At 42.9% G+C, this 20,197-nt stretch overlaps 3 protein-coding genes across 10 annotated transcripts in view; 2 read left to right on the top strand and 1 right to left on the bottom strand.

Moving 5' to 3' along the window:
- The window catches only part of cep170aa (centrosomal protein 170Aa), a 39,670-nt gene extending 23,948 nt beyond the window's left edge, over positions 1-15,722 (top strand). For 3 of the 8 annotated variants that reach the window (XM_031873978.1, XM_031873996.1, XM_031873987.1), the window contains exons 11-23: positions 2,684-3,025; positions 3,219-3,508; positions 5,186-5,278; positions 5,984-6,101; positions 6,311-7,858; positions 8,126-8,176; positions 9,213-9,486; positions 9,680-9,911; positions 10,319-10,486; positions 10,604-10,692; positions 10,824-10,917; positions 11,018-11,069; positions 12,971-15,722. In XM_031873978.1, the coding sequence (XP_031729838.1) occupies positions 2,684-3,025; positions 3,219-3,508; positions 5,186-5,278; positions 5,984-6,101; positions 6,311-7,858; positions 8,126-8,176; positions 9,213-9,486; positions 9,680-9,911; positions 10,319-10,486; positions 10,604-10,692; positions 10,824-10,917; positions 11,018-11,069; positions 12,971-13,302 (3,683 nt within the window). In that variant the 3' untranslated portion in view covers positions 13,303-15,722. The remainder of the gene's footprint in view (positions 1-2,683; positions 3,026-3,218; positions 3,509-5,185; positions 5,279-5,983; positions 6,102-6,310; positions 7,859-8,125; positions 8,177-9,212; positions 9,487-9,679; positions 9,912-10,318; positions 10,487-10,603; positions 10,693-10,823; positions 10,918-11,017; positions 11,070-12,970) is intronic. The other 5 variants (XM_031874037.1, XM_031874004.1, XM_031874021.1 and 2 more) reach the window with 5 other exon arrangements.
- An 874-nt stretch (positions 15,723-16,596) lies between these two features.
- hint1 (histidine triad nucleotide binding protein 1) lies at positions 16,597-18,163 on the bottom strand. The gene is made up of 3 exons (XM_031874052.1): positions 18,005-18,163; positions 17,125-17,229; positions 16,597-16,907 (listed from the first exon to the last, which is right to left on the bottom strand). The coding sequence occupies exons 1-3, from the start codon at positions 18,113-18,115 to the stop codon at positions 16,743-16,745; spliced, it is 381 nt and encodes a 126-aa protein (XP_031729912.1). The 5' UTR covers positions 18,116-18,163; the 3' UTR covers positions 16,597-16,742.
- lyrm7 (LYR motif containing 7) lies at positions 18,121-20,107 on the top strand. Its single transcript, XM_031874063.1, has 5 exons — positions 18,121-18,283; positions 18,510-18,582; positions 18,728-18,798; positions 19,410-19,491; positions 19,657-20,107. Exons 1-5 carry the CDS (start codon positions 18,266-18,268, stop codon positions 19,725-19,727), a joined length of 315 nt encoding a protein of 104 aa, XP_031729923.1. The 5' UTR covers positions 18,121-18,265; the 3' UTR covers positions 19,728-20,107.
- The last annotated feature ends 90 nt before the right edge of the window (positions 20,108-20,197 follow it).

Here is a 20,197-nt window from a genome sequence, read left to right as displayed (position 1 = left end):
GTGTGTGTGTGTGTGTGTGTGTGTGTGTGTGTGTGTGTGTGTGTGTGCGTGTGTGTGTGTGCAGCCAGCAGCGGAGACAGAGTTCAGCTCCCCTGTGAGTCATGGCGGGGCGAGCGGGGCCGAGCGCTGGACTCTCACAGATAACTCTGTTCTCCTCTTGCCCGGCAAACGGCTTCTTTGTCTGGGGGACATAGCATGAAAGACCTGCCTCTCTCTGTCAGCTTATCTGCTGATCTGCTCAACCTGCTGTAACGCTCTGCTGCTTTCCTCCCTCATTCCATTTATGCTTTTGTTCCCCCATGAAATATATGCTTTATTTAATTTCAAACAGTGATAAAAGACAGGAAAGCCGGAGGAGCTGAGTGGTGGGATGTGACAAATGAGCTGCAGAGTCTGAAATGGGCCCGAGGCCACAGAGCTTTTGGGATACCCCAGTGTAGAAACAGAACTTTATTAAAACAGCAATTTAATATTTTACTTAAATAAATTTGACAGGGTTCTGAGAGACAAAAAAAAAGAAAACAGGAGAGCTTGAGATATCTTGATATGAAAGATTTATATCACGAGATAATATGTTTTCTGGTAGTTCAATAAAGAAATAGTCAATATGAAATAATCACATAATAAAGCCTGACTTTCTGAGAATTTTGAGTCAGTGTGTGTTTGTTATTATCAATTTAGACAACGTTATTGTGTATCACGGCACCTCGATATATGATTTCATCACGATACAATACTAAAGATAAAAGATGATAAACATTGAATTATCACCCAGCAACACCGTATTGTCTGACGTCTTTCAAGCCCCCCCCCCCTTTGTAACGCAGGCTTTCTGTTCTAAATGCCAACTTTCCAAGGCTGAATCGAGATAACCCTCTGTGACATCTCTGTGATGATGACGTCTCTACAAAAGACATTATTCAACTGCTTCACATACTGAGCAGTACTAACTTGACGAGTAAACTATGTGGGCGACTGTGGCTCAGTGGGAAGCGGGTCGTCCTTCAGTCAGAGGATCGGCGGTTCGATCCCTGGCTCTGCAGGTGTCAGGCTGTGCATGCGGTGTATGAATGGGTATGAATGATAACATAGTCCTGATGGGCAGGTGGCACCTTGCGTGGTAGCAGTGTATGAATAGGTGTGAATGGGTGAATGACATGTAGTGTTAAAGCGATTTGAGTGGTCGGAAGAATAGAAAAAGTCCATTTACCACTCACCATTAATTTCTAATTACACCTTGTCAATTGTTGCTGTCATTCTCCAACATGCAATATCTCAATGGTTATCCATAATTTGACTTTCAGTGCAGATCACAGTTAAGATGAATCTAGAAAGAAAAGACATCAGACTGATTCAAAGTCACTGTGTGTGGACGGTTATGGTCCAGTCAGCCGTGGAAGCATTGTGTCCTCTGTCCTCGTGGAGAGCAGTCCACCTCTACTACTTGATTTATCTCGAGCACCGTGTAGCTACAGTGAAAACGGCTTTAAACATCACCACTTGGTTATTTCACTCCAATGATTTTTAAAATATGTATATAATCTCACACTATATAAAATGTAAAGAAATAAATTGATTAAGATAATCTGCTGGTGAGCTGGGACAGATGTAGTTTCTACATTATGGAGTGATGAATTTATTTTCATTCATTAGTTGGGACATAGCATGAGAAACAAATTTCATCCAAACATGTGCGATGAGTTATGAAAGTGGTTTGTGTTTTCCAATGATCATCCACAACAACAGTCGTGTGTGTGTGTTTTTTCCACCTCTCTATCTAATACCCTGACTGACTGTTTGCTGGTTAACTGACAGCTGATTGATTGAGTGGTTGTTAACTCTAATGGTAATATACTATAACAACCTGAGCCTTAAGAACCCCCCCCCCCCCCCCTCTCTGTTTGGCTTTTTATTTCCTCCCACTTCATTCAGTTCCTCCACTTTCCCATCCAACCTCTTTTCCTCTTCCCCATCCTCCTTCCCAGTCAAGCCTCCCCTTTTCTTTCCCAGTCTACTCTCACCTCCCCTCCTCCTCCATCCCCGTAGCCCTTTCTCCCAGCTTCCTTCTCTCCATGTTCTCCTCCTCCCCTCCCCCTTGCTGCCCTCTCACTGGCAGTAGGCAGGGCCAGTAATCGTGTGGGTGGCATGTCCGGATCAGGGTGGCACACTGTCTGCCTTCGCACAAAACTGAGAGGACGTGCTGATTTAACCCAGACTGATCACATTTTAGAAATAGCAGTAATGTGGGAGGTAAACCAGGCATTGAGAACATAGCATCTGTTTTGGATGTGCTTTTAGGAAGATGTGGTTCTGTGCTGCACTCTACTACTGTGTTGTATCTTTATGGATGCACAACAGCTGTTGTATGGTGCTATAGTACTGTTGTGTACACATGTTAAGATATGGATTTAAGAATAGTAGTTCATGTAACATCCAACAGGTTACCAGGATATGTCTCTAGGTTACAGTATAAGTCAGCAGTTGTAGATACATAAATAGTTTGAACCCAACCCAGATATGCAAACAGATCTATTTGATTGTGATTGTAACTGGTAGACATTTATACTGCGTCATGTGGAATACTGTCATAGAAAACTAGTCTATTTTTCCCACCAAGCATTTGTTGTTGAAAAACAAGAATAGTAAAAACTCAACTGTGTTCTCTCTTGTTGTGTCCTGATAGGCAGCAAACATGAGGATGGCACCCAGAGTGACTCAGAGAATGGAGTGGGCCTACGTTTTGCCAACCGCCGCCACGCCCTCGAGGAACGCCTAAAAGCAGCACATTGCCTCGCGGGAACGGGAGCGGGGAACATAACTGCTAGCGGGTCAAGAACGAGTGGCAGCCGCACTTCCTTCATGATCGAGCTCTACGACGAGGAAAACCCTCGCAAGCGCCGATCATATTCGTTTTCCCAGACTGCATCCCTGCATGGGCTAGGAGCTGGGGGGGAGGGACTATTTCCTCAGCCGCCCTCTCACCCCAAGGTGTTCAGCATTTCCACCTCTGCTACTTCAGACTCAGGTAATAAAACTGTTTCATCATGTCTCATGTATATTCTGAGTTTTAAAGATTCATGAGGTTAAGTTGTGTTTTGTGTGAAAGTATTTATCTTTGCATGAAAAAGGAAACAAAAAGTGTTACTACAGCAACTTGTCTCTGTATGTTTATGTTTTTGTAACAGCTTTATTTCTGCTCTACATTGTGTTACCTGTAGGTAAGGTCCCGGCTCCGATATCAGCGACAGTGACTGCAGGAGCCCCTACGGCTGCCCGGGTCCTTCTCAAGCAGAGGTCAGAGGACCAGAGTATCGGTCGCAGCTCGGCCAGTACCGGGCTGGCGACAGGCAGCCCCACCAGCCCCAGCGAGGACACCTCGGTCGTGGGGAGAGGAGCGGGAACTGCTGGAGGGGAGGCAGGGGATGACCACAGCGATAAGGGGACCTACACTATCGAGCTGGAGAACCAGAATGCAGAGGAAGAGGAGGCCAGGCGCATGATAGACAAGGTAGGAGGAGTCTTCAGAGATGTTAGCAACTACCTGCTCTATGTAGGATCAGTTCTGTCTATATATTATGAATTCATGCCATAAACGCCACCACCAATTTGTGATAAAACAAGAAATTTGCTGCCCATGTCTGCATAATACTGCAACGAAATACACTTCACTTTAAAGCTCATTCCCAGACAGTGAACACATTATTCTACCACACAATACTGCAATATTATACTATATCTCTGTGGCCACAGCTCTGTTTTCTGTTGCAATCTGTTACTGTTGTACATATTACGACAAGTAAGACTATTGTCACATAAATGTAATCATGTAGTTTAGATAATTGACGACGGTTGAGTAGACTTAAATAAACTATAAACTGCAGGGACCTGGGCAATTTTTGTGTGATTTGTATTTGCCATCGCTTGTGGTTATTAAATACAATCATCTTGAAAGCCGCTATAGTTTGCCACAAATCAAGGGAGGTTTTCTCTTTTTATGTCTTTTTTACTGTTCGGTCTTAAAGTTCAGATCACTCTCATCACAACAGGAAACATAAACATCCTCCTTAGCGCCTTCTTTGCTTATCTGTGATCGTAAAAGTAGCAAGTGGAATGACAAGAGCATAATTCAAACCTAATCTGCAGTAACTCTAAAGAGAAGAATTTGACCAAGCACAAACAGACCACAGCACGGTTAATCATCTCTTTATTAGCTGCTTCGTTGGCACTTTTAAGGGTTAGAAAATCCTTTGAGACTGGTTTGTGTTGGTGCCACTAAAACAAAGCTATCATCTCCATCCTCTCTGTCCCATCGGTAATCCTAATGCTTCTCTAATAGCCCGTGGAGACTTGCTTCAACAAGCACTGCCTTGTTTTATTAAACGACGCTCCGGGGCGGTTGAAAAAACATAATCTGTTTCTTGCCGCAGCCCCTGTTCTGTGGCACGGCAGTGAAAGGGGCAAAGCAGCACTCTTAGTGAGAGATGATTTAATGGTAGTTTCAGGGTGAAGCTAACATTTCCTTTGACTATCATTACAAGAAAAGTAGGAATTAAAATACTTACAAAAGCAAAGATAGCTAAACCGTTTCAAACTGAAGTTCACTGGTCTTTTTAATTGCCACCTACCAGATTCGGAAGTTAGGATTTATTTTTAGAAAGTTAAGTTGTTGCCAACAAGGCTTTATTACATGGACATAATTGAAACTTTTCTAAATGACATGTTAAAGAAGCGCATGTCCCTTTAAGTGTTGTATACAGGTGTTATCTTAGGGAGAGCAGTGATAATAATTAGTGGGGTGTATTTCTAGTCACTGGAAGTGTTGTTATGCTAATTCCTGTAATTAACTGACAACCTAATTGGCACACTACTCACAGTCCGTCCGCTCTCGTTTCCGTCTCCCCCCTTTTGTAAATTGAGTGTGCGTCTGATTTCTGTTTGTTGCCATGGTACTCAACTATCAAGTGCAGATCGTTGCTTTAATTGATAATATTTCCGTAGTGTTTATGTATCATGAGGGTATTTAATTATCATTACAAAGTGTGCTGCAGAACTTATATGCTTCGGAGGCATACAGTATGACGATACATAATGCCATCAGATTTGCATGCATTATACTTCAGCAGGATGTCCATCTTTGACCACATTGTCAGCTCTCGTTCCCTCTTGCTTTTTCAATCATTTGTAGGTGTTTGGTGTGCAGCAGAACCAGGACTCCTCTAGTCTGTCAGACCTGAAAGGAGAAGGAAAAGGAAAGGAGACCGGAGAGACGGGGAAAGAGGTAGAAAACTTTAACCTTTGTGTTTATATGTTCACCTATACAAGAGTGTCCATTTCTGCAATATCGATGTTGCTCTCACTCCCAATGTTTCATTATGCCTCTCAGGCCTGTGTAGTATAACAGAGTCATGGCTGAGACCAAGAATCATGGCTGAGTTTCACAATGTGAGTCACAGTCACTCCCATGCTTGACCGCTGTACTCCCCTAGCCTTTTCGTGGGAGTAGGCTAGTCCTCCCGGAGACTGACCTAGATCATACTAAGATATGGTGAGACACGATCGGCCCTCCGGGAGGGGGAGGGGAGAGTGTTTATGAGAATTTTCTATCTATTGAAGTCTTTGATGTCATTTATATTTCTCACATTTTCCAAGAAAAGTGATGAGCAACTGTTCAGCTTTACTTAAAGCTTTCTTGATCAGATGACGGCGGGGTTTCTTGGGCGTAAAAGCAGCGTATTCAGGCATGTTTCGATTTTTGAGTAAAATACAAATACAGGAATTTGTATTTATATCACACCCTTCATTCTCAGAAACCTAATAATTTCCATTATCATGCATTACATTTCAGATGAACAAATACATGCTAATCTCACACATGTTCTCTTCTATAAATTCTATATCACCACTAATTGCTCTTTTCTTCTGTTTTTCCTCGCTCCTGTGTCCTACTCTCTTGTCACCCCACCCCCCACTCGTGTCCCCTTAGGCTCTTGCTGGCGACTCGAGTTGGGTCTCTCAGTGGGCCAGTCTAGCTGCCAATCACACCAGGACCGACCCAGAGGGCTCAGGAGCAGAAACAGCCGCCTTCCTCCACAAAGAAAGAGGTACATAGTCACTTGACTCTCAGAGAATGAATAGCTGAATGAATGAATAAACAAATGAATACGCTGGAGTAACTTATTTTTTTTAATGCTAAATATTTTTCTTTACAATCATGTACATTATGCAGCAGCACTTGAAGTCCCTTGAATGTGCTTACAATTCATGTGAAAAAAATGGAATCTCAGTTAACTCTTTGTCCTTTGTTCTGTAGGAACTGATGCCGTTGAGTCGGGTGCGTCCCTCAGCAGAGGCGAATCCTCTTCCAGTCTAACCGACCGTAAGCGCAGGACCCTCCCCCAGCTCCCTGTGGATGAACCCCGGGCTAAGTCCAGCATCAAAGCTCTTGGACTGAGGTCAGAGATCGGAGAGAAACAGGACACTGAACCCCAGGAAAAAGAGAACAAGGGAGACGGGGAGTCCCCCACTCCCATGAGGGACGGTGAGATGACCAGTAAACGGAAACAAAGCTCCACATCCTCTCCATCCAAGGCTCCTCTCCGGTCCTCAGGCAGCACGGAGCGGAGGAAGAGGTCAGAGGAGAGGAACGGAGGAGGATCAGGAGAAGAGAAGTCGGGGAAGCCTCTTGTACGTCAGGGAAGCTTCACAGTTGAGAAGCCCAGCGCTAATGTCCCGACAGAGCTCATCCCACGCATCAACAGAGGCAGCAGTGGGCGTGAACGTAGTGACTCCGTGGGCAGCATGGATACTGCTACGCTCCTGAAGGACACTGAAGCTGTCATGGCATTCCTGGAGGCCAAACTAAGAGATGAAAACAAACTAGACCAGAAAGGTAGTAAAACTGGCGTCCCTCCTCGGCCTGACTCCATCTCTCCTGAGTCGGATGTTGACACGGCCAGCACAGCTAGTCATGTGACTGGGGAGACAGAGAGGAAAGCATCAGCTGGGGGAGAACATAAACGACGCTCCTTCAGCAGCATGCATCGTGAGAAGAGCAACATCAGCACAGCTTCCAAGACCAGCGTCACTAACGCAAGTGCCCGTGATCGCTTGGATAGGAAGTCTAAAACAAGAACTACAGAGGGGACTAGCCGAACTGATGCACGGCGCTCTGTTCAGCCGTCCTCTGCCTCCTCCAGAGCGCGCCAGCCTTCTCAGGATCTCACTGATGATGACCAGACTTCTTCCTTCCCCATCTCTGACATCCTCTCCTCAGACCAGGAGACCTACTCTGGACCCGTGGGGCGCTCAGCACACGGACGTGGCTCAGATGATTTTCTGCATTCCAAACTGGATAGCAGGTCTAAAACTTCTACCAGCGGATCCTCCAAAACCAGGAGCTCTCTCCAGGCAGCCACAACCTCCTCCATCAGCAAGCAGGCCTCACTGCCTCAGCCGCGGCCCACAAGAGCCTCCCTTCTCCGCCGCGCCCGGCTGGGCGATACTTCTGACACAGATCTAGCTGATGCAGACCGGGTGTCTGTGGCTTCTGAGGTGTCCACCACCAGCTCCACCTCCAAGCCGCCATCCGGTCGAAAGGGATTGTCACGACTGGACATGCTGGCTCAGCCGCGTAGGACTCGCCTGGGCTCCATCTCAGCCCGCAGTGACTCAGAGTGCACTATGACACGGAGCTCCACCTCTTCACCCCGTCTGTCAGCCGAGACTGCTCTGCGTCTGGGCCTGCGCTCATCGACACCAACAGAGAGCAGGCTGACACCCAGAATGAGGGCCAACAGCGTGTCGAAACTGAATGAGACCAAGACTAAGACCACTACGTCTGGATACTGCTCTCCCACAGGTGAGCACATCACCTGGATAACTCATTTCCGATTTATTCTGGTTTTCTCATAAATTGTGGGAAAAAGCAAAGAAATGTCTTATTCGATTATTCCTGTTCTAAATTAGTTATTTCTAAAAGCACGGTTCTTTGTAAAAAATAATGTGGCGTAAGAATCAAGTCCACACAGTCTACACACCATTGCATACCTCATTATGTGTAAACGTTTTGTCTGTGAACATTTTCACTGTGTTGTGACAAACTTGTGCGTTGGTTGTCATCGTCCAGAGAGCTCTCAGCCCGAACCAGAGGGCGGGGATGCTGAGGAGGAGCTGATGGGTACTGTACCAGAACTGTAGAGCCTTGATGTGTGTGTGTGTGTGTGTGTGTGTGTGTGTGTGTGTGTGTGTGTGTGTGTGTGTGTGTGTGTGTGTCTGGTGTCAGACCTGGGTCACAGCAGATTTGAGATTTGCAATGAAATTCTTAATGTGTTTGGAATTCTTTGCCAGATGTAAATTTGAAAGTGTAGTTTGTGGTGTTACGACAGCACAACAATACATTTCAGTGAGTAAAGTTGGAGTGACCCAGCTCTAGCATATGTTGCCATGTTAACTCTGCATCTCCCCCCCTGATATTCATCAAGTGTTGCTGTGATGAAGACCCATATGTTCTATTCTTGGAGCTCAAACTTCAAAACCCATGAGCAAATGGTTTTGGAATAGTGCTCCACCTTGTGGAGATTTGTATTCAGGACACCTCCACTTTGTCCCATTTCACCCTGAGACAGACAGAGCATGGTGTTGTCTCATCATGGTGCAGCTACATTAATGCAGCTGGTGTGTGACCGTTTTGAAGCAGCTTAACATATGGCGCTATCGAGATTTGATGTACCTTGCTTTTTGTTGGCTGCCTGGAGCTTTTAGATAAACTCTTATAGAGTTTATTTTTGCTGCTGTTGTTGTCAGTGTGGTTTTATCATCGCTAAAACATAACTATCGAACATAACAACAACTTAACAAACTGAGATACAGAAAGAAAATCAAATGCTTTGCTTCACCAATCTTTATTATTCACAGCCCCTCATATTTAATTTGGATGTGCAGTATATTGCAGAAAATATCTTGTTTTGTATCTTTGTAAAATAAGGTATATCTACATTTATTTAAGTCCATAGTCAAAAAGATCCTCCATGATGTAGTGCTTGCACAGTATTTGAATTTTGCCGATCAAAGCAGAATCATCTGGGCGCTGCCTCAGTAACAAAGTCTCTCGTGTTCAAAAGCTAATTTATTAACTTCATGAATAACAAATGTTGTAATGGAATAAATATACCGTAATGCTGACTAAACGTTTTGCCCTTCCATTACCTTCACAGTGTCCAGTAGCAGCAGGTGGAGACGTCTGCCGCCGGAGTACGGCTCCACCTCAGAGGAAGAGTTTGGCTCCAGCCGGAATACTCCGAAGCACGGAGGACGCTCCCACATGCGTCCTCATCACCTCGCCCCGCACCGCAGCTCAAGACTCGGCACCGCCGGCAGCCCAGGCTCCGCCGTGGTGACGGCTCCGGGTGGAGGGGTGATCAAACACCGCATGAGAGAGCAAGAGGAGTACATCAAGGACTGGACAGCACACAGCGAGGAGATAGCCAGGTATTGATCTGCACTGATATGCATAAGACTGATCTATTAACTGATTCAAATGATTAAGTCTTGCATGAATCTTTGATATGTTTTAATATTGTATTGTAATGTTTGATAAGAGCTGCCCTTAATGGCTTAACTTCTAGGTTGCTTCTACTTCTAGCTTTCTAAAGAACTCCTCCATCTGTCTGATGGTTAACAGGTTATTCCCCTGTGTGCGCAGGATCAGCCAGGACCTGGCTAAGGACTTAGCCATCTTGGCCCGTGAGATCCACGATGTGGCTGGCGAGATCGACTCAGTCAGCTCATCTGGCACGGCACCCAGCACCACCGTCAGCACCGCCGCCACCACCCCGGGATCGGCCATCGACACCCGGGAAGAGGTAGGCCCTGCACGTCCCACGCAGCCGGACATAGAGGAGAGCATGAGAAAGGTGCCCGTTTTTCTTCTTCTAGCGTTGCCTTACTGCGTGTGCTTCCATTGCGCCTTTGCCATCCCTCCTGTGTTGCTTGTATGAAAACTCTTTTTTTGCTTCACAACTTTCATCTGCCGTGAGGTATTCATTTATTAATCTCCCATCTGCTCCACTTTCATTCCTGTATTTTTTAATGCCATGATAGGATTTACTTATTTTAGCACTAAAGGGTTGAATCTGACTTTTTAACTGGACAATTAAAGCTTTAGAGCTGCTTATCTCTCTTTGACAGAGTTCCTAATTCTTTCATTTCTCACAAATATTAACTCCATTAAACAAAGCTTGAATAACATTGTGAGAAATCTCTTCAAGTTTTAGATTTTTATGTCTGTCTCCCTTTTACATCTCTCCCTGTCTTTGCTCAGTTGGTGGATCGGGTGTTTGATGAGAGTCTGAACTTCAGGAAGATCCCACCTGTGATTTCGACCAATAAGGCGCCAGAGATCAACGGCAAGCCAGTGGAGCTCCGCCCCCGTGCCCCCGACAGTCTGGAGCCCCGAGCTCTGAGGAGACGCACCTGGAACCGAGAGGAGGCGAGCATCGCACAGAGCATGACATCACAAATATACCAACATGGAGGCTTTCACAAGAACACTTCAGCAATTACCTTCAGGTTGTCAAACTTCTTTTCTTTCGCTCTGTGTTTTCAGGCAGTGTTGGACAGCCTGCTGCTCAATTCAGTTTCTCAGCTGTCCACCAAGATCAGACACTCTATCGACAAAACAGCAGGAAAAATCAGGTAATTATACTTTGCAATATTATAACTGTCTGTGAGTATATAACTGTGTATCTATTTAAGATGTATTGATTCCTCGGTGTTGCTTTGAATAGCCACTCTGTGACATGTGTCCTGGTGTTGTTTTTCTCCAGGATATTGTTTAAAGATAAAGACAGGAACTGGGATGAAATTGAGAATAAACTGCGATCGGAGACTGACATACCACTCCTGAAAACCTCCAACAAGGTACAGAAGCCGGTCCGTCTGAATAACATTTGATGACAAGAAGAGTGCAGTGTTATTGGGAGCTAATACTTTTGTTGTTGTTGTTTCCTCCTCTCTGCAGGAGTTCTCCTCGATTCTGCTCGAACTGAAGCGGGTTGAGAAGCAGCTTCAAGGTAAACCCAAGTATAATCACACTAGTACTGAACTAGAAACACACTTTTGGGGTATTTTCGCTGCAGCATCATTTTATTTGTTTATTTGCATTCCATGATAGAGGAGGGCATGAATATTAATGAGCAGGGTTCGTACGGTCATGGAAAACCTGGAAAAGTCATGGAATTTTAAAATGGTTATTTCCAGGCCTGGAAAAGTGCTTGAAAAAAATAAAATCCCAAAAGTTTTGGAAAAGTCATGGAAATGTGTTATATTCATATTTTCATGTCGTTCATTTACGCTGAGTTGCCAGCCAGCATTTCTCAGATTGGAGTGAGACGAGGAGAAAATGTGATGTCGTGATCTTCGCAATAGAACATCTTTGACGTGTCGAGTCTTGGCCAATCAGCGTTAAGATGTCTACAGCGTCTTCATTTCCCTCCGTTAAAGTTTAAGTTACGTTATGTTCCGTTATCGTTCAGACTTGCTGGGTTAAGTTAACGTCCACTGCATGCGGAACTTTATCGACTTTTAACGTTCATCATTATCGCGATTTAGAAGGAAAAAACGTAACGTGATGAAACATGCAGCCCCCTGTGTTCCGGTTCAGTTCACGCGGTCACTCATTAACGTTAAACCGGAACACCGGCACATCTGGTTGCAGGTTGTTTTTTTAACTCAAAGTAGAATGAGGATGATTTCGTGGTCAGAATAACTTTCATGACCACGAAACATGAGGCCTAGATACTGATGAGATGATGAGGTCAAAGAGCTTCAGGAAGAGGAGGCTGTCTGTAGCGCAGCTTGACGCAGGGCTGAGCTGTGAGTGGAGCTGGGTCTGGATAAAGGTGGACAGATGTGAAGGTAGAGCAGTACAGCTTCCTGCTGATAAGGCAGGGTATGCTAAATGCAGCCTCTGCTCCAAGGAGATAAACTACAGCAACAAGGGCTCGCATGCCCTCTCATCACACTTTACACACTGTTCACTGTAATGACCACAGCCAGTGTACTAACAGTCCCACGTTGCTCTCAATAACCCTGAAGTAATGAGAGGGTGAAGGTGCCTGTACCTTCATTTCAGCAGGTTGCTAATGCAGAGGTGTGTATAGATCACAGCTATTATTTTACTCTTGATAAGTTACCTTAGCCAGAGTAGATTATCATTTTAATTTAAATAATTGAACTGGATTGAATGCATATTAATTGCAAATAGAAGATAGGCCACAATTCTAACAGCTGTACAGTAACAGTGGAAGTTAATATTAAGCCCTATAGTAACAGGGTTCAATGAAAAAATTGCACTACAAAAGGGAAAGCAATATGTGCACTAGCTGGATGCTACTACCTACTAAAGCTCTTATTGATGTGTCAGTGTTATGAATGCCTGTCAACCAGAGTATATTTATAAATGTTTATTCTTTTAATCAAACTATTGTCTCTCATTCGTTTGTGTCATTTAAGGTATACTGTATGCTTTGGAATTCTCATTGTTACTTTAAATATTACATTTTCTCACTTTTTCATGTATACACTGAGATTTCACAAAATGTTTGGTCATGGAAATTTGGTTTAAAGTCATGGAAAAGTTCTGGAAATCCATTGGTCAAAATGTGTATGAACCCTGAATGAGAGAAAGCAGCGAAAGTAGAGAAGGTCTCTGTACAAGTATTTCTCTACAATGTTAAATATGCATGACTACATGTGCAAATAATCAAGTTCAAATAAAACATAATAAATTATTTCTTATCATGAGTTCATTAAGAAAAATCATTAAGAAACCACTTAATAAAATAGGATTTCAGGGCTTTTAACACAAACAAAGAACAACAATCCCAAGTTTATTTTAGCTGTGATTGTATGTATACATTGAGTTTTAGACGTAGCCGTCCACACATTGACTCTCTCCCTGTTTCTGTCCCAGTGATCAATGTAATGGTGGACCCAGATGGGACTCTGGACGCCCTGGCCAGCCTCGGCCTGACCAGCCCCACCACCCCTACAAAGCCCCAAACCGCCAAAACAACCTCCACTTCTGCCACCAGCCCAATGTCTGCTCCCTTAGCCAAAGAATCCCTGCCGGCGATCCTTCCCGGACCTGCAGGATCAGCAGCCTCCGCCAGGGTTCAAGCTTCCTCTGCCAGCACAGAAGAGACTGCACGAGACCCCGGCGTGAGTCTGGGGTTAACAGGAGTCGGAGGACTGCCCTTCAACCGCATATGGCCGAGCGGAGAGGAGGCCATCGCGCAGAAGTGAACAGAAAGTTTCCCTGAACTCAATGTTAAGTGAATGAACAGGAGTCTGGATTGGAGTGCAGGTGGCTGGTGATCAGTGTTCGCAACAACGAACCAGTCTAGGATTATGGGTATAATATAAACACAATTTAGCTGAAGTGTTACCAGATCTGGTCGGTTATGAAGTGCTTCAACTGACCCAAACCCCCAACTGATGCATCGTGAATATACCCTCAACGTAAATTCACCCTTGAATGATTTGGATAGAGTCATGTTATGAGTTTTTCAACTTAAACCTGACTTCCTGATGGACAGAAGGCGTCCGGGCTGCTCTCTCGGTGGACAGATCTCTGTGGTTGTACAGTCTCCACTCTTCTCTAGTCTCCTCCTCTTGCCTTCTCCATGTGTCTGGACCCTAACCTACACTAAGGACATGCCTTAAAACACATCCTCGATAGTAGCAGACCTCACCCCCTCAAATAATATACAGAACAGCTTTTAAGACTTTAATACCGTACTTTCAGACAAACAGAATGCATTGTAAAATAACACTTGGAAAATATGTTCTATTTACACTATGATGAAACACAGGACACTCCAGTGATTTATTAGCTCTTGTTGAGTACAAAGAGTATTTCAGCAGCCTTAAGTAACCACTCTGACAAACCACGCAGTCATACAGACATGATTAATGCCTAAAACGGTTCATAAATCAAGCAGAATTTCAGCTGTTTTTCATAACTCTAACCGTCCATTGTTGCTTCTCTGAAACTGACTCTGTTGAAAAGGATTTGTAGTGCCTCCCCATCTCTGTGCTCGCCTATTTCTCTGTTACCCATTATGTTTTACTCTCTGCCTCCCTTCCTGTCTCTCCCCAGTAGTTTGGAAAAGTGTTTCACTCCAGTAGCATGTCCAGGACGGAGCTGAGAGCTTTCTTCCTGCAAGTTGGTGTCTGTGTTGATCTTACTAATACTGAATGGTAGTTTTAAACAATAGTTAACAGCCTTTGGGAAACCAATGTTGAGACAAAATATTCACTTACCAAAGTTAACAAGTTTGTTGGTATTGCCATTGTTAAACAGTTGAGCCATTTTGAAAATTCATCTGTTGTGCAAAAGCCTGGGAATCTTTATTTCAAAATGTGGCAGTACATCTTCGATGCCTCACCCTCTGCAGCCCGCCCGTCTTCTCCGAATGTCAAGACCATTTTTCATTTATTATAATGAAACGCTAGCTTAATCATTGCTGCCATATTGTTTTTGATCCATGTGACATGTGCCCTGAGCTATCTGCTACAGTGCATCCACTCAAGTGTCCTATGATTTCCAATTGGCTTTTTAATCCTGTTTCCAGTCACGGCCGATGTGACTTTTTTTTTTTAAAACAATGAGCGAAGAAAATCTTTGAACTAAATATTTTTTAATATTTAGATACTGGTATTGTAGATATTGTAGACTTACTTGTTGATGCTTTGAATCGCCTCACACTACATTTCATTTCTTGGTCACCAGTTTAAGTACACACAAAACCTGAACATGCAAAAGCTGCTGGAATTGGTTTTAATTAACGTCTCATTGAAAGGAGCGCGGGCGACCTACAAGGAGGCTTTGTTGTGGTTCAAAATACGTCTTTGAGGAGCGTCAGTAAGTAGACATGTACACATCTTTGAAAATATGCGACTTCATATCGGTGTATCTAGGTGCATTCTTCTATTTCCCCCAAGGAGAGACGTTCGAGCGTACTGATGCTGTAGTACTGCAGAGACCGTATAGTTAACCTATTTCTCATTTACTTCACGGGGACTCACCACTTTCTGAACCTCTCTTCAGCTTATAGTCTGTGTTCTAGAGTAAGACGACTTTAAAGGCAGTATATTAGTACTTAGATGCTAGTGAATTTAGGTACCAGAATACATGTTCATTTCATTCTCGCTATACTGTACTGTACAATGTTTTTCAATTGCCTCAAAGTGCCCATTTTGTCTATGGACGGGCATCGATTGAAAGAAAAGACATAGTTGTCTTAAAAGATTTCTCTTATTTTGCACATCAGATTGTGGTGTTTTTCATTCAGACGTAGTGAAGAAGCAGTGAAAGGCTGCATCTAATGTCAAATGGTTTGACAGAGCATATCAGCAATGATGGCCTTGCCTCTCTGGAACTATTCTGTCTGTACAAACGAAGCCTCTAATCGTCCTTTTTTTGCTTTTCCTCCCCCTGTTTTATCAAAAGAAATGAAATGAGGGGACTGTGAATGCTAGGTACATGTTTATTTTTAAGTTACTACATGTGTCATCTGATCAGTGTTCTTTTGTCATTTTTGTAAAGAAAAAGCTATTTTATTTATTTTTTGTTTAATATTTTGTGGATGTTTCATGCATTTTATATTTGTTCAACTATCTACATTGTTTCTTACTGTTAATAAAACAAAGCCATTCACTTGTTTCTCTATTTTTATTTGACTGGGCATTAACACTGTTTTTATATTATAATTCCTCTGGTATTCTGTTTAAAAAAGAGTCTGTCTTTATACACAAGCAGCCGATGTCAACACCACTGACTGACAAGGAACCGATATCTATTGATTCAAAAACTGGATTGCATTTTTTCTCCCACAATAACAACTCCCAACAGGGACTTTTTAATCAAAGAAAAGGCAAAGAGTTCATTCAGATTGAATTTTAATAATTCTTACTGAATAAAAGAGCTGTCTAATCTCTGTGCTATTAATCAGGTCTCAACTGAAAATGCAAATGACTCAGCTACCCTTTTGTGATGCCTGAACTCTGTTAAACATTTGCATGATTAAGTGTTTGAGTCTTTTCACACAAATGACAACCATAGACTGGACACGGAGACTATTGATGTGGTATTACATATTTAAGCACCAATGAGCATATTGAAACTATAGAGTCAGCTAAGTGCTGTGCTTAATACAAAGAATCAATCTTTATTTACTAAGGCGAGTGACTGCATGGCACCTTGGGTAGCAGTAACGGATGACAAAGTGTATCTCACTAATGGAAAACTATAATGTGAGACCTACAGCAGCAGTTCTTTCACTGCGCACAACATACTGTTCACAGACCCTCCATTTCTGTCTTCAACCGCAGTGATTCGATTTCTCATCGCAACAGTAGCAGCAGGCCAATTCTTTCTTTCACTGATACGCTTGCAAAAGAGACAGTGGGAACGTGAGCAGCGGTACTTGAAATCCAATATAAACATAATAAAAATATGCCACACATTTGAAGTTTTCTTCATATCTTAAAAAAGCCTAGTTTGAGGAATTTTAGATAAAGACAAACAAGACTCTGTTGTTGTGAGGTGCATTTTATTGTCATTGCTGAATTTTCTGTTTTTGTTTGACTCTTATTTCCCATGACAAACTGGTTTAGTGTAAGTTAATCAGTACACATTATCAGACGTCAACACTGATGACAGGATGGATGGAGACAGGAGGTTAACCGGGGGGCCACTTCATCACGCGTCCACCCAGGACGTGGATGTGGATGTGGTAGACAGACTGGCCTCCGTCCGGGCCATCGTTGAGGACAATCCTGTAGCCTTTGGACAGTCCCGCATCTGCAGCACACTTCTTTCCAACTAGCATCATGTGGCCCAACAGCTAAGAGATAGACGTAGAATGAAAGAGTGACACTGAAGTGTAAATACATACTTGTGTTTATAAGAATGAGCAGACAACCCCTGGTTAACAATGTAGTGTTCACAGACAGCGTTGCATTGTGTAAAGGGTTCCATCTAGTGGTCACTGTTGTTGGACAAATCACTGGAAGTGGGGAGAAATTATTTTAGAAAAACTAGATCACACACATCACACTTACCTCAGTGTCACTATCCTCCGCTTTTGACAGCTGAACAATTGGCTTTTTTGAGACGACGAGGATGTGAGTGGGAGCTTGAGGAGTAATATCGGGGAAGGCCACACACTGAAATATAAATAAAACAAATTAAGAAGTATATAGTGCAATAAATGCTACATCAAATTGTATTGTGACTTCCTCTTTAGTTGTTTCTGTGGTGGCTGAATATGGTTTGCTGTTGCATTTTGTTACGATGTTTTATTGGACTGTATTCTTTTCAAAGATCTTGCTGATATGTTGTCCACCTCATTTAAAGTATACTTTAAGATCTAGTTTATGGTCAAAGTGCAATTGTTCATTTAAATGCAATGAAATGCATCTATCCCAGCTCTCTCGGCCCTTAAAACGATATATAATAAGAATAAATAAAAGACAACAATTTCTGTAGCTCGACACCAAGACTATGACAGCCAGCATGATGGGTAAAAGTGAGAAAGACACGTGGTACATGCATGCCAACAGTCTGTAGGGACTATATCATGTAAAGGATCTGCTGGAGCAGCAGGCAGAGCCAACTATCTGCAGATGCCAAGTGGCAGCAAACGCAACATGAGCAATTACTTCACTTGTAAAATGCTGAACCAAAACTAAGCCATGGATAGGATTCGTTTAGCCTGTGTAGTCTGAGAGTAAACTGTGTTTACACAACTGGTTTTGGTTTGGTTTTATTCTGTGATAAACAACCGTAGTTACATATAACACATTGTGTAAATTACAGTAAAGTAGCAGTTTCTGCAAAGCTAGCGCTGAGCTAACGTTAGCTGACCGTGTACCTGCAAGGAGCAGTGCGACTTATTGCGGCCAAAAAGTGTGTTTATGAGCGGACGCGTTTCGCGCATACCTTGTCATCTTCATAGATCAGTTCTACGGGGATCTCTTTGCGTATAATCTTTGCAAATAGTGTGTCTCCGCCCGGCTGGGCAGCCTGCGCCTTTGCCATTTCATCAGCCATGTTTGCGTAGATGAGCCGCCTGTCAGTGCTGCTCTTGTCTTCGTGAAACTATAGCGAACGCTCATTGGCTACAAAAAACGCGTCATTTCAGAACTCTGTGTTGATTGGACGATGTTAGTTCCAACCCGGAAGTGAACTAAAGAAGTCAAGATGGGGACTCGTTTGAAGGTGAGGACGGGATATGATCATGCTTTATGAAAAATAACATCAGTAAAACAATGTTTCCTCTTAGTTTCTTTTGCTGGTTTGATTATAAGAATACGTGACTGCATGTTTTAGGAGGCAGATCGCTAAAACTGCAGGGAACTGTTATTAATATCCACAACTGCGTGTGTTCAAGAACAACTGTCAAGGTCCTGATGTTGCTAAAAGCTGAATGTCTGTATGATTGCAGGTCTTAAACGCGTTTAAAGCGCTGCACCGAACAAGGAGAACTGTATTCAAAGACGATGCCAGAGCGCTGTCAGGTGAGTTATGTGGTGTGTTGGTTTGATTCCCTGCAGAAGAACATCGTGTGTTGGGTGATGTTTACCAAACCCTTTACAAACAGTAGATGACTTTGGTGCATGCTCTCCAGTATCAAATGCATTTCTATTTTTTCTCTCCACAAAGCTGCAAGATTAAAGATCAACGATGAGTTCCGGAAAAACAAAGATGAAACGTCAGAAGAAAACATTGTGAAGGTACATTGAAAGTGCATCAGAAAATGACATAGTGTGTTTATGTATATTGTAATTTAATCAGGCTTAATCAGTTATGAATTGAAGTAAATATGTGCATATTCCACTGTAATGTCATCTATTGGCTGGAGTCATGGACAGTAGACGATTCACTCCTAATCCTGATCTAAAACATTTCATATTGAGTAGCTGCAGATAATCAGTCCAATTTAATGTGTTTTTTAATTATATTTTTATTGAATAATTCAGCTATACATTCAGGGCTGTGGTAAGCATACAGTAAAACAAACAGATTCAACAAAACAGTTACACTCATCTTTGGAATGACAAGACTCTGTTATGTTGCATGCAAGATAATTACGATAACTATGAATTCCTATAGTATTTTGTGTAATATTTGTGGTGAAGAGTGTCAGTGTAGATCTGCTGTGGCAGCACTGCAAAGGATTTCAAAAGCATCTCTGGCATGTTCATGTGCAGTTTTCAAGCTCAGCAGTACTTTATATTTATGTTTAACCTGCAAAAGATGCAAAACAAAAGAGGGGCCGCTATGTATGAAGAGGGGCCCACTGTCTCATAATCTCCCCACACTCTTTACCCTTCTGCTATTACAGATGATCAAAATGGGCTCAGATGTGGAAGCTGTTCTTCGAGAGGGTGTGCTACAAATGGAACATGTTGGAGATAAGACACTCTGTATGTTGTTATGTTTTTTTAAAGAACATTAGTACCACGCTAGAAAGTTTAATGTGTATGCAAAGAATATGCAACAGGAATCTTGATTCTCTCTGAATTATCACATTCTAATGATATGTCCAAATGTTATGTCTGCTATTTATTTTCTCTCTTTCTCCGTCTCAGTGCTTCGACCTAGAGAGAGTCTTCTACTAGAAAATGTACCCTATTGTGACCAGCCCAGGAGAAAGTCATGACAGAACATCTCATCGCATCTTTTTCATCAAAAAAGAGACTCGCTATCATCTCATACCATACGTCTGCATTTTAAAGGATTCAACCCAAAACAACATTTCAACTTGTTCAGGATCTCATGAACAAAGAACATTTTAAAAAATCATCGCTGCATGAAGAAATACCTTGTTTTGATTCACTGAAGATCTCTGCTATAAACTGGATGTTGTAATTTCATGTACAGCATTTTGTCAAATGTATTTGAAATGTGTTTTCATGTAATTTGGGAGTTTTCAGCCTGTTTTGAGCTTGTGATTCAACTGAACTAGTGGGGAAATGTTACTTTTCTGCTACTGAAATGTTTTATTGTGTTCTGATTAAAGGGGAGTGTTCCCAGACTATCTCCGGTTTAACTTATTGTTCGACTCGCTAGAAATGATCGCTCAGGGCGAAGACCTCAACAACCCCTCAGGAAATGCATGGTGTTATACGT

The sequence above is a fragment of the Anarrhichthys ocellatus genome, unplaced genomic scaffold (assembly GCF_004355925.1).
Source record: "Anarrhichthys ocellatus isolate YVR2014 unplaced genomic scaffold, GSC_Weel_1.0 scaffold3, whole genome shotgun sequence".
Classification (NCBI taxonomy): Eukaryota; Metazoa; Chordata; class Actinopteri; order Perciformes; family Anarhichadidae; genus Anarrhichthys; species Anarrhichthys ocellatus.
Note: the sequence above shows the minus strand (reverse complement) of the source record. Positions and strands in the feature narration are given on the sequence as shown.

What these genes read in the sequence shown, in the direction of transcription:
- hint1 (XM_031874052.1), bottom strand. Translation starts at nt 18,115, where the DNA reads ATGGCTGATGAAATGGCAAAGGCGCAGGCTGCCCAGCCGGGCGGAGAC. An exon ending in TGATCTATGAAGATGACAAG is followed by an intron (nt 17,230 to 18,004) that starts GTATGCGCGAAA and finishes TTTATATTTCAG; the next exon opens with TGTGTGGCCTTCCCCGATAT. An exon ending in CGGAGGATAGTGACACTGAG is followed by an intron (nt 16,908 to 17,124) that starts GTAAGTGTGATG and finishes TCTATCTCTTAG; the next exon opens with CTGTTGGGCCACATGATGCT.
- lyrm7 (XM_031874063.1), top strand. An exon ending in CGATGCCAGAGCGCTGTCAG is followed by an intron (nt 18,583 to 18,727) that starts GTGAGTTATGTG and finishes CTCTCCACAAAG; the next exon opens with CTGCAAGATTAAAGATCAAC. An exon ending in TGTTGGAGATAAGACACTCT is followed by an intron (nt 19,492 to 19,656) that starts GTATGTTGTTAT and finishes TCTCCGTCTCAG; the next exon opens with TGCTTCGACCTAGAGAGAGT.